This window comes from Taudactylus pleione, unplaced genomic scaffold (assembly GCF_031769625.1).
Source record: "Taudactylus pleione unplaced genomic scaffold, aTauple2 ptg000399l, whole genome shotgun sequence".
NCBI lineage: Eukaryota > Metazoa > Chordata > Amphibia > Anura > Myobatrachidae > Taudactylus > Taudactylus pleione.
The window spans coordinates 5,594,483-5,607,366 of record NW_028284801.1 but is presented as its reverse complement, the minus strand read 5'-3'; the positions used below and the strand labels follow the sequence as shown (position 1 = coordinate 5,607,366).

Sequence of the window (12,884 nt, the reverse complement as noted above, 5' to 3'; positions counted from 1 at the left end):
TGGGCCTTAAATCTGTCTGCGCATGCTTCTGTAGTTTCGGGTTTGCAGTCGGCTTTCCCATTCCCTTGGCACCCTTCTCATATTACCTATCTAGGGGTTAAAATTCCTAAAAACATGTCGCATCTCTTTAATATTAATTTTTCTCCCATCCTCTCCTCCATTCGAATGGACTATTCCCATTGGCATTTGAAACAACTTTCTTGGCTGGGTAGAATAAGCGTGGTGAAGATGAATACGCTTCCTAAATTGCTTTACCTCTTTCAGTCTTTGCCCATTCAGATTCCAGATTCCTGGTTCCGTTCGCTAAATGTCTTAATTCAGCAATTTATTTGGTCTAGGAAACAACCTAGGATTAAACGTACTCTTCTAACTCGACCAAAACAACTGGGTGGTCTCCAACTCCCAGATATCAAAGCATACTATCACACTATCCACCTTAATAGAATTCTTGAGTGGACTAGATAGAGAGGTGAAGCAATGGGTTGCCCTTGAAGGTCGCTTCATGAAATTTCCCCCTGAAATAACACCTTGGCTTCCTTCCATTCCTAAACTAGATTTCCATCATCCAACAATTTCTCCTTCCCTTTCGGTGTGGAATTCTTTAAGAAATCTCCCTTATATTTCTTCACGCTTTGGACCTCTTACTTCTTTTTTGGCTAACCCGGATTTTCCCCCTGGTATTGATTTTAATCAATTCCCTAACTGGGTGCGGGAAGGCCTTTTTCGGACTGGCCAGCTGGTGACTAAGTCAGGTATCAAAGCATTTCTTGATATCCAGGAAAGGTGGTCAATACCTCATTCAGATTTTTGGAAATACCTGCAAGTTCGCCATTACCTGTCCTCTGCGGGTAGAATGAATGTTTCTAGTCGAGATCTCACTGCTTTCGAAAAACTTTGCATTTCACCAACCGATCCATCCCACACAATTTCTGCTATCTACCAGATACTCCTTAACAACCCTTCCTGTGTCATACCTCCTTGGGCTAAAAAATGGGAATTAGATTTAGGCATTACCCTCACAGAGCAAGAATGGCAAACAATATTTCTCAAGGCACACTGCAGCTCAACTTGCTCAATTATCAAGGAAACGCAATACAAAATTTTGATGAGATGGTATAGACACCCTACACTATTACATGCCATGTTCCCAACAAAATCCAACTGTTGCTGGAGATGTCTTAGGGCTCCAGGGTCATTACTACATATATGGTGGGACTGTCCACAGCTATCTAAATATTGGTTGGAGGTCATTTCCGTTTCACAACAAATTTTAGGCGCGCCTGTCCCCACTGATCCAGCATTTTGGTTAATAAATTATTCTGAGTCCTCACTGGGATACTACAAAAAGTCCTTGCTGCGCCATTTGAGTAATGCCGCAAGAGCTGTCATTCCAATTCTTTGGAACTCTTGTAACCCGCCCACACGTAGGGACTGGTTCCAAAGACTCGATTACTACATGTCAATGGAAGACTCTTCAACCCTCTCCATCAATAGCCCTTTTATTCTCACTAATACTTGGCTTCCATGGTTGGAATACAAAAACTCTATGGAATATAGAAATTATATGTTTCCAGCCATAATTACCCCGTAATATAGACTGCAGCTTCTTTATATTGGCTAACCACTTACTTTTAAAACATGAAGACCCTTCCCTGTTCCCCCATTTTTTGTTACTTAGTATATAGTTTTTCTTTTTACTTTACCTTCTTTATACTGTGTGATGTGTTTATTGAAATGTAAAAAAGTGGTTTCTAATTTGCGTACATTTGGACACGTACACGTTGATAATGTTTTGCTTCTGTATGATGTACGTTCTTTGTTTGAAACCTCTAATAAAAACAGAATGCAAAAAAAAAAAAAGAAATCTGGAATCAGTGCAACAGAAGGCCTGTGTAGGTGGGCCATGTCAATGCTCATACTGGACTAGAAGGCAATGATGTTACAGATGCTCTGGTTAAAGTAAAAACTGTGGCTCTCACTCCAGAAGAACAAACAGACTTGTACAACCTGGGAGAGTAGGCATATGGACACAGGAGCAGAAGGAACTTATGCTTGGGCCCAAAGAAAAGGCATTCCAATGGCACAGCAATTGGCAAGACAAAGCAGTTATTGATACTTCCAACATTCATAATTCATAAGTTTATTAATCACATATCTACAAGTGATTGGAATCTTAGGTTCACAATGAACATCAGTCAGGTTGCCGTCCAATTTTTGGATCTAGAAATCTTTATTCACGATGGTACCATTCAGACAAGGACATTTAGAAAAAACGTGGATGTTAATAGTTACATATTAGCTACAAGTGGCCATCACAAAGCATGGCTAGAGAACATCCCCAAGGGACAATTTTGCAGAATCAAAAGAAACTGCTCACAACAAAATGATTATTTGACACAAGGTAGTCTCATGAAACAACAGTTCCTAGACAAACAATATAATGAAAAAATTGTTGAAAAGGCATTTTCAGAAGTAGCAATGATGGAGAGGCACAAGCTCCTGAAACAAACAAAAACAGACAAGAGGGACGGATAATCATATCCAATTTATCACACAGTATAACAAATCAGCCAAGGCTATTAAACAAATTCTTCAAAATCACTGGGGGTTATTGATGAAGTTCTAAAAAAACATCTCTCAGAAACACCACACAATCTATAGAAAGGCCCCAGATCTAAAGAGAAAACTTATCAGGAATCACATAAAGCCCAAGACCTTAATACAGTCCATCATGTTCCCAGCAACCCATAAGAAAGGTTTCCACTATTGTGGAAGATGCGCAGGATGCAAAATTACCAATTCCAATAGATACTACAAGAAAATAACAGATTTTACATCAACTACCACGAACATGACATATAAACTGAAAGATGAAATGACCTGCAACACGAAGGGAATAGTTTATCTACTCAGATGCACCTGCGGTTTAGAATACATTGGCAGGACAACTAGACCCCTGAAAAACAGGATATACGAACACATAAGAAACATCATAATCTGTTACTCAAATCATAGTGTATCACAGCATTTTACACCATGATTCAGACCCATCAGGGCTGTTCTTTATGGGCCTTGAACATCCACGGATAAATTGGAGAGGAGGTGATCACATACGTACCCTGGATAGGATAGAAATTAGATGGGTCTCCTCGCTTAAAACTGACACCTCAGGGACTTAATTTTGAATTCAACACTAACGCATTGCTCTAAATTTAGAGTCATATCGCGAGACGCACTCATTTCGACTCCTTTATGTTGAACTAACAGCCTGCACTTTGAATGATTTAAGACAAATAGCTGTTATTTCTATTCTATAGATTTAAATAGAGATACTCCAATATAGATCAATATCATGATGCTACACCCACTCATCCATGCCATTCATTAACCATAGTCTAATACAGGGGTTCCCAACCACGGTCCTCAAGACACACTAAGAGTCCAGGTTTTAGGGATAGCCATACTTGAGCACAAGTGACTTAATTAGTACCCCAGTTATTTTGATTTAACCATCTGTGCACAATCATGGATATAAATAAAACCAGGATCGTTGGTGTGCCTTGAGGACAGAGGATGGGAATCACTAATCTAATAGATAATTTAAGAAAAGGTTACACAGCATCCATTACAGAGCCACCCATTAGAGGATTATAATACACATGGTATTATCCCCATTCCACCTCTGATATTAATAGGTTTATTTTATGACATTTAGACTAGTTTGATAACCACCTTTAGATATGTAGAATTCTCAGTCATTAACGAGTGACTACATACAAACCAGTGCATATAATGTAAAGTCTGAATATTGACACTAATCACACCCACCTACACTGATTGGAGATTGACAAGTTAAAGGTCGGCCTCCGACAAAGTTTCACCCTTGAAACGCGTTGGTGACATTGTTCCACTAAGCAATCAGTGGCAGCATTTCCCCCTTGCAATCACTCACTCGGGATCCCGATCACATGACTAAGGACGCAGACCAGAGCGGCTACACAAACATCAGCATTACAAAGAGTTCCACGGGGACAGAAACCGGAGCAGAGGACTGAATCGTGAGGGCTTCCTTAGGAGGTGGGAGGACGACGCACGAGTGGTCAGATCAGGTAGGATCCCATTCAGTGGAGGAGGCACCCGGCGCAAGGTTCACACACCTGAGCTGGTTAGTCGCTTCCTCCCTAGACTCCTGCACATCCACGGAGTTGGATTGAGTGACATGTGACTTCCTATAGAAGCGCATCACCGGTCGGATCCACACTGTTGGCAGTACTGTCTGGGACACACCGGTCAGGCCCACACTCGTTCCTCTTCCAGCCTGAAGACACCCCGGGCAACGGTTCCTATATAGACTCACACACTACATTCATACTGGACTACTGGATATTAACATCTTCCAACCCCCTAGAGATCACGGGACGCCGTAATCTCTATAGACATCATCTACCACTGTAGTAAGGGTCACGGATACAGTTATGATGGAAAATGGATCATGCCATATAAGGTCACTGTGTAATAAGATCTACCTTGCACTTCACCTTCATGCCCACAGCTGCCACATATTGCCACCCATACAGATACCTAAACCATTTCTGTATGTTTTATTATTAATATAATTAAATATATCATCTTATTAACCTATTGCATGTCTATAACATTCATTACAATATATGGTGAACAAAAGTAGGAGGTGACACATCACACTCCTCCCCTGCCCTGTTTTTCTATATCTATACTTCTAAACAACAATGCATCACTCAGAGTATAATATATAGCATCTGTTAGTTTATTTTCCTAGGTGCAGCGCCTGACTAACCCCCTTTTTTTTATTCATAATTGAGGCAACAGTGCCCCCTACTGTCTACTACTTTTTATGTACAGTATATTTCCAAAAAATTATCTTTATACCTGTTAAAATGCTTATTCAGGAGTTTTTTCTCTTAGAGAGCAGCCTATATAAGCTGTAAATTGTCAGTAAAGCTTGAGCCTTTGCATTTACCTGGACCTGATCTGCAGTTGATGGCCAGAAAGTGTTCTCTTTGAAATTCAGCTCAATTTTATGGGGATTGAGGCTCCTGGATAGAGAGTGTCTAACCATTTATATCCCGAAGCCATGTAATGTATTATTTTTATTTGTTATTTTGTAATACATAAAATTTTCCGAAGATATTGCTTTGTGTGGCTTGATTAACTCTTTGTATCCAAGAATCTTATTTTGTTCCACCGAGAACACCCCTATATTACTATATACATATTATAAGTAAGTTAGCTGGTGTGCCTTAGCATGTGCGGACAGTGGGTTGGGCCACGTTGCAGCCCGTATCTATGCGGTGATTCACAATTGTGTGCGCATCTTTGTATTAACGTCCATCTCTGAAAAAGGCCCAGGACCCCTAACAATTCATGTGTTTCACCTGTGGACCTTTTAATTATTGTGAGACTAATAAATACTGTACACCTGAATGACTAGGGTTCATGAGAACGGAGTTTGAGAAACACTTCAGTATGCAGTTTAACATTAGTGTTAAACCAAAAACCCATGGAATTTCTGACAAAGGTGACTGTCAACTAGTACTTTGTGTTGCCCCAGGAGGTTGTTTTAACAGAGAGAATTGTTGGGAAAACTCCAGCATGGCATTTGAGATCGTATTAGCCCAGGCCAATTCGGAAGGGTACCCTGCTACTGGGGAACTAACCCACCGCGGCTCAGCAAAGCAAGCCTCAAAACACCTCCCCGGGTATGGAGACATCCCTTGAAACTTGGTCTTGCATTATTTGCAGGAAACCTTATGCCCAGAAGTCCATTTCTCAGAGACAGCCCAGGATGTGCTCCCCTTAGAGGACATGATATTGAGCCATCAAAGTCTGACAAGTAAAAAAGGTGAGTTATAGTTAACAAGCGTATGTTTTACCTTTTTTTTTTTTTTTTTAAGTCCATAGGGTTCACAGGGGAAACAATGGGGTGTAGGTGGTAGACCAGACACCAACACCAAAGCTTTTTTTCTATACCAGGATGCTACAGCTCTTCCCCCACAGCCTGAAGGCAACTCAGTTTTATTAACAAGCACAAGGCAGGAGCAGAATAGGAGAAGGAAGACTGGTACACTGAGGAATCACACTCTCACACAGAGAATGAAACCAGTGACCAAGAGAAGAAACCCATATAAGCCAGGTGTGTCAGGGCAAGTCCCTTGTGGACCCTATAGACTTCGAAGAAAGTTAACAAGAGTAAGTTGTACCATAACTTTTTTTTTTCAGGGTCCATAGGGAGACAATGGGGATGTCCCAAAGCAGTTCAAGGACGGGGATGCTCCTGAGCTGAGCAATCTCGGCACCTGAAGGAAGCAATCTGAGAGGTAAAAGAATCAAAGGAACAGAAGCATAGAACCTAAGAAAGTTGTGGACAGAACACCACGTGGCCACCTTGCATAGCTGTTCGGCAGATGCGCCACGGCGGGCTGCCCACGAGGGACCCACAGAGTGAGTAGAATGAGCAGAATCTGTAGCCTGTGAGATAGTTATGAGAAGCCATCCCTTCTTGTGGATTCCATAAAGGACAAAGAGAGAGTCAGTTTTCCTGATGGAACTAGTATGGTCCACGTAGATCTTCAGAGCATGGACCACATCCAAGGTGGCCTCACCTGCCGAGATGCCTGGCCGGAACAACAATTTCCTCACTAAGGTGGAAACGAGAGACCACCTTGAGAAGGAAACCAGGATGAAAGGTCAGAAATGGGGAGCGACAGGAGAGCGCCCTAAATCCAATACCCTACGGGCAGATGCTATAGTCAGAAGTCTTCGCAGTGGGCCATTTGACATCTGATTCCAATGGTTCAAATGGAAGTTCAAGAACCACTGACAAATCCCACGGAGCCACCGGAGGGACAAAGGGAAGTTGCATATGTAGAAAACCCTGCAGGAAGGTGTGAACATTCGGTCATCAATGATCGGTAATCAGTCCGTGAATTCTGCATGTTAAAAAGCCCAGATTTGTCGATCCCGATCAGTTTGTGGTCAGGATCGCAAATCAGGGCAATCCAGCATGTTGGATTTCCCGGATAACCCGACCCTGGCATTTGGGGGGGGGGGGTGTTCGGCCAATTTCAACAATACGTCGCTGATGTATGGGGCCTGGCGCTACCAGAGTCAAACAGGACATGGTGCACTGGGAGTGCCTGTTTGGCGCAACTGCAGCAATGATGTATGAGGAAATATCTGTACCTACACTGAATATTAGCTGCTACTCAGACCTCTATTGTAGAGAAAATAATTTCACCAAAATGACCTTTCTTTTTCGACCCAAAATTTAAGGCAGCGAGAGTCAAACTTTATTTCTACAATGATTATTGAAGATAAAGTGCAACAAGAAAGTATTCCCATAAAATTGCCACCAAAATAAATAAAACATTAAACAAAAGCTTTTTGTGAAATATTTATTTAAAACAATAATATAACTAAGTTGTCCATCCTAGGAAGGAAGAACGTGTCATCTGTACTAAACATCCATCAGGTGATAAAATTAAGGACACAAAAAAAGATGTATAAAAGATCTTAAGAGATCGTTTTAATGAGTAAATCTAAAGATGGCAAGTGTAAAAAGACTTCAGATTAGACTATCCTATAAAAGTTGTACTAAGATATCATCATACGTGGAGCAATGCTCATCGACATCAGCTCTTGGAACAGTAGTTTGCAGGCATAAGGCATTCGCACCAAGGATACCTGGGGAAAAAAAGTTGATATGAAAAATAGCACTCTTGATAAGTTTAAATTACAATATATGCTACCTTACAGTATAGTTTATTGCAGGGGTGGCCAAACTCGGTCCTCGAGATCTACCAACAGTTCACGTTTTCCAGGTCACCCAGCAGGAGCACAGGTGTAGTCATTACTCACTGACGCATTTTAAAAGATCGGCAGGTGGAGCAAATTATTTCACTTGTGATTCTGTGAGGAGACCTAGAAAACGTGAACTGTTGGTAGCTCTCGAGGACAGAGTTTGGCCACCCCTGATTTATTGTATTTAAAAAAAAAAAGATAGACTAAAAGTGCTGTGCACAAAACTTGCTAATAACAATACATCTATACCAGATTTTCTCAACTCCAGTCCCCCAAGTACCACCAACACATCAGGTTTTGAGGATTTCTATAATCTTGCACAGGTGAGTTAATCTATTTTGCAGGGTCAGTAATGATCCCACCTGCTTCCACAGACAGAAATACTCCAAACATGACCTGTTGGAAAAAGTTGAGGTTGAGAACATGTATGCGGTTTTAGGTGCTTATCAGTTGTAAATATTCTGGGGACTTCTTCCATCATGATAAGTTATTTCCTAGACACAAACTTCCTTTCTCTAAAGATGGAAGTCTAAAAGAACACAATCTCCAAGTGTATGTATTCATCTCTCAAACAGACCAACCGGACCCGATGAGAACTGAAGAGACCAAGCGGCTTGGAATGTGCTCAGGTCAAATATCACCCAATTTGTTTACCTATAACTTTGCCAAATTGAATTTAAGCACCACCTAGCTACTAGAGTAACAGCAGGACGTTTGCAACTATAACAAAACTCATCATGAACTGATCTAAACTGTTAAAATATCTGTATTAATGTGCTTAAATAATTCATGATTATGAAATTATTCTTAAACAAAACAATTTGTTTTGTAAACTTATATGCAGTTTATCAGAAAGATGTTTAAAGCTCTTGTGTGTTCAACCCGTAAGCTATGAACATTGTATTCTGTTTATATTTCCCTTTCAAGGGAAGAACATCTTGATTCCACATCAGTGAATACACATCAAAATGTTTTACAAAAGTGCTCTCAATTATTGGTGTCTTTCATCCCAAAATTAACAAACAAGAAAAAGCTTTAGCTGAATAGGATTTTTCATTCTTTACAAAGGCACAACTTGTAAAATTGCAATGACAAGCCTAAGAGAAAGTACATTGTTAGATATTTGCTTTCTAAATCTACATATACTGATTTTTACTCACTTGTGTTTTGTTACGGCAACCTCTACATTCATACGTGTGAGTCCTAGTGTTTGCAATGGCCATCAACCCACAGAGATTGCAGACATGTACTTGGTAAGGATCAGAAGCTTCAAACAATCGCTCACGGAGAAATTGTGCAGCACCATGTGCAATCTGACAATCTCGTTCCATTTCTCCAAAACGAAGACCACCATCACTGTGTTAGAGATTTCAATAAATAAAATGTGGGGTGGAGTGGAAAAATGTAGACACACAACAAAAACAAATATGTAAATAAATAGATAAAGAGTTCTGGTATAACATACCTTTGTTAACTCTTTTTCTTTGAGTTCCATAGGGTCCACAGAAATTACCTTGGGTATGTGGTTGGAGTGATCCAGGCACCAGTTAACAAGCTTTAGCTCCCAGTATGCACTGGGTCCTCCTCCACATATACCCCACCCACAGCTACAGGCAGTTAGTTTGTTATCAAGCCCAAGTAGGAAAAGGAAAAAAAGATGAGAAGGACCCTTGTACTCCAGAAACACTCTAAGAGTGAATTGTAGAAGGTACAAAAGAAAAGATTACCCAATAACCAGGTGCATTAGGGTGGGTGTCCTGTGGACCTCGAAGAAAGAGTTTACAAAAAGGTATGTTATACCATAACTCTTATTTTCTTCTTCGGGGTCCATAGGGTCCACAGAAATTACCTTGGGGATGTCCCAAAGCAGTTCCCTTTAAGGGTGGGGATGCTCCTGTGTTTCAGTAGAAAGGAGAATCCTATGCCCAAAGGAAGCATCCAGAGAGGCAAATGTGTCAAATGCGTAAAATTTTACAAAGGTTTGGACGGAAGACCACGTGGCTGCCTTACATATTTGTTCAGCAGAGACACCACGACGAACCGCCCAGGATGGTCCCACAGATCGAGTAGAATGTGCTGCGACCGTGTTCGGAACAACAAGACCAGCTTGTGTGTAAGCTTGAGAAATTGTCATACGCAACCATCTGGCCAAAGTCTTTGTTAGCTGGCCAGCCTCGCTTATAACAGCCAAACACAAAATAAAGATTCAGACTTTCTAATGGAGTTGGTGAAGCTTGCAAAGCCAGAACCACAATTTCTTCATTTACATGAAACCGGGATACCACCTTAGGAAGGTACCCCCATACTGGTACGAAGAACAGCTCTATCCGGATGAAATATCAAAAAAGGAGAGCGAAAGAAAGGGCTGCCAAATCAGAAGCAAAACGGTTTTCGCTGTCCACCACTTTAGGTATACTGATTTCAGGGGTTCAAATGGTGGAGCCTGCTAAGCCCTGAGAACCAATTCAAATCCCACGGGGCTACTGGGGGAACAAAGGGAGGCTGAACCCTCAGAACACCCTGAAAAAATATTCTATCAATCAGGCAATGGAGCAATAATTTGATGAAACCAAACAAAGTGCAGAAGCCTGAACCTTTAGGGTGGCCAGGCGGAGACCCTGCTGTAAACCAGCCTGAAAAAAAGAAAGCACTCGAGAGACCATAAACACCTTAGGGTCACATTTCCTCAGTTCACACCACTGAGTGCCAAACTCTAATAAATGCGGGCAGAGGAAGGTTTCCGTGCCCTCAACATTGTCTGAATTACAGAATTGGAAAAACCTTTTGTCTTTAAGACGGAGGTCTCAAGAGCCATGCTGTCAAAGACAGACGAGGAAGTCTGGATACAGGCAGGGACCTTGTATTAACAGGTCCGGCCTTAGAGGAAGAGGCCACAGAGTATCTATGGAGAGACTCTGTAGGTCGGTGAACCAAGGGCATCTGGGTCAAGTAGGAGCTATCACAGTATTACTGTCCCGTCTTCCTGCTGGACCTTCCTGATGACCCTTGGAAGAAGGGAAAATGAAGGAAACAGATACGCTAGTCTGAAGTTCCACTTCACTGCCAGAGCGTCCACAAACTCGGCTGCAGGATTCCTGGATCTGGGGACCCTGTGGTTGTGACTTGAGGCCATGAGTTCTACCTCTGGAAGACCCCCATCTGTCCACAAGGCTCTGAAATACCTGTGGATGAAGAGCCCACTCTCCGGCATGTATATCCTGCCGACTTGGGAAGTCCGCTTCCCAATTGAGGACTCCTGGTATGAACACCGCCGATATTGCCGGAAGGTGACGTTCTGCCCAGACCAGAATGTTTGATACTTCCGCCTGGCTCCCTGATGGTTGAGGTAGGCAACTGCGGTGGCGTTGTCGGATTGTACCTGGACAGGACTGCCCTGTAGTATTTTTTGCGCCTGAACAAGCGCTCTGAATACTGCCCTTAGTTCCAGGACGTTTATGGACAGGAGACTTTTCCTGGTCGTCCATTTTCCTTGAAATGTGTATCGACCCATCACTGCGCCCCTTCCGCGGAGGCTGGCATCGGTCGTAAGGAGTACCCAATCTGGAATTAACAATGAGCGACCCCTGTTGAGATGGTACGTCTGTAACCACCAGGACAGGGACAGACGCACTTCTGGCGAGAGACGGATCGTCTGACTTTGAGTGTTACTCCCCGTTCCGGTGTGAGAGAATTAACCGCTGCAATGGTCTGGAGTGGTACTGGGCATATTCCACCATGTCGAAGATGGAACCATGGATCCCACAACTTGCATTGCTGAATGAACAGATACTGATCGACTGTGAAGAAGCATGCGTATCCACAGCTTTAGGGCAGCAATCTTGTCTTCTGGCAGATATAGCCTCTGTGCCAGAGAATCCAAGCGTACCCCTAAATGCACCATCTGCTGTACTGGCAGAAGTGATGACTTCTTCCAATTTATGATCCATCCATGTCTGTGTAGAACAGGCAATTGTCAGTCTGAGATGATTCTGCAACTCGTGGCGATTGTGCCAATAGCAGGAAATCGTCCAAGTATGGCAGTATCCTGACTGCCTGGCGCCTAAAGCAGGCCCATGATTTTGTTAAACACCCGAGGAGCTGTTGATAAACCAAAATGCAGTGCCTGAAATTGGAAATGTTTCTGCAGCACGGCGAACCGCAAGAACAGTTGGTGGGACGGTGTAATTGGTACATGAAGGTATGCATCCTGAATATTCAAGGACACCATGAAATCCCCCCGTTCCATTGCCTACACAATCAACCGAAGGGTTTTCATACGAAACCTGGGCACCTGAAAAAATGTGTTGAGTCCCTTCAGGTTTAGAATAGGCCAGTGAGACCCATTGGGTTTTTGAATCAAGATGAGGTTGGAATAATCTCCCTTTCCTAGTTGATTCACTGGAACCGGGATTATTACCCCTGACAACAGCAAGGAGTGTATAGCCTTGCTGGATGGCCAAGGCTTTTGCAGAATCCGCGGCCGAAGTTGTGCAGAAAAACCATTGAGGGGTACTTCTCCAGAAAGTAATAGTGTACCCCCGGGAGACCACCTCCCGAACCCAGGCATCTGTTGTTGTGAGATGCGAGGTGCCTGAAAACTGAAGAAGCCGGCCGCCTACTCTGGGATCTCCCAGAGGGAGGCCCGTCCCATCAGGCTGCAGGTTTTTCCTCAAACCTGGAAGCCAGACGTCTATTTGGCCAGGATTTCTTAGACTGTGGTTTCCTGCGAGAACTGATTCTAGAGGAAGACTGACCCTTTGCTTTTCCTTGTGGCCGAAAGGACAACTGCTTAGGTTTAGTAGTAGATACTAAAGGTAGACCAACCATTTTAGAAACTGCCACCGTAGCCACAATCTTGTCTAATTCAGTGCCAAACAAAATGCCTCCCGTAAACAGAAGGGATTCAAGGGCTCTCTTAGAGCTTGCATCTGCTTTCCAGTCCCTTAACCAAAGGTCTCTCCGAGCCACCACTGAGACAGCTGATGCTTTAGAAGATAATATGCCTCTCCCAAATAGGACGCTGCCTCCTTAACACAGGAGATAAT

At 42.7% G+C, this 12,884-nt stretch overlaps 1 protein-coding gene across 1 annotated transcript in view; it reads right to left on the bottom strand.

The window, feature by feature from the left end:
• Positions 1-7,417: 7,417 nt before the first annotated feature.
• POLR2B (RNA polymerase II subunit B) overlaps positions 7,418-12,884 on the bottom strand; it is a 106,826-nt gene continuing 101,359 nt past the window's right edge. The window contains exons 24-25 of the mRNA XM_088446494.1: positions 9,000-9,195; positions 7,418-7,722 (exon numbers count right to left, since the gene is read on the bottom strand). Coding sequence (XP_088302620.1) covers positions 7,633-7,722; positions 9,000-9,195 — 286 coding nt within the window. The 3' untranslated portion in view covers positions 7,418-7,632. The remainder of the gene's footprint in view (positions 7,723-8,999; positions 9,196-12,884) is intronic.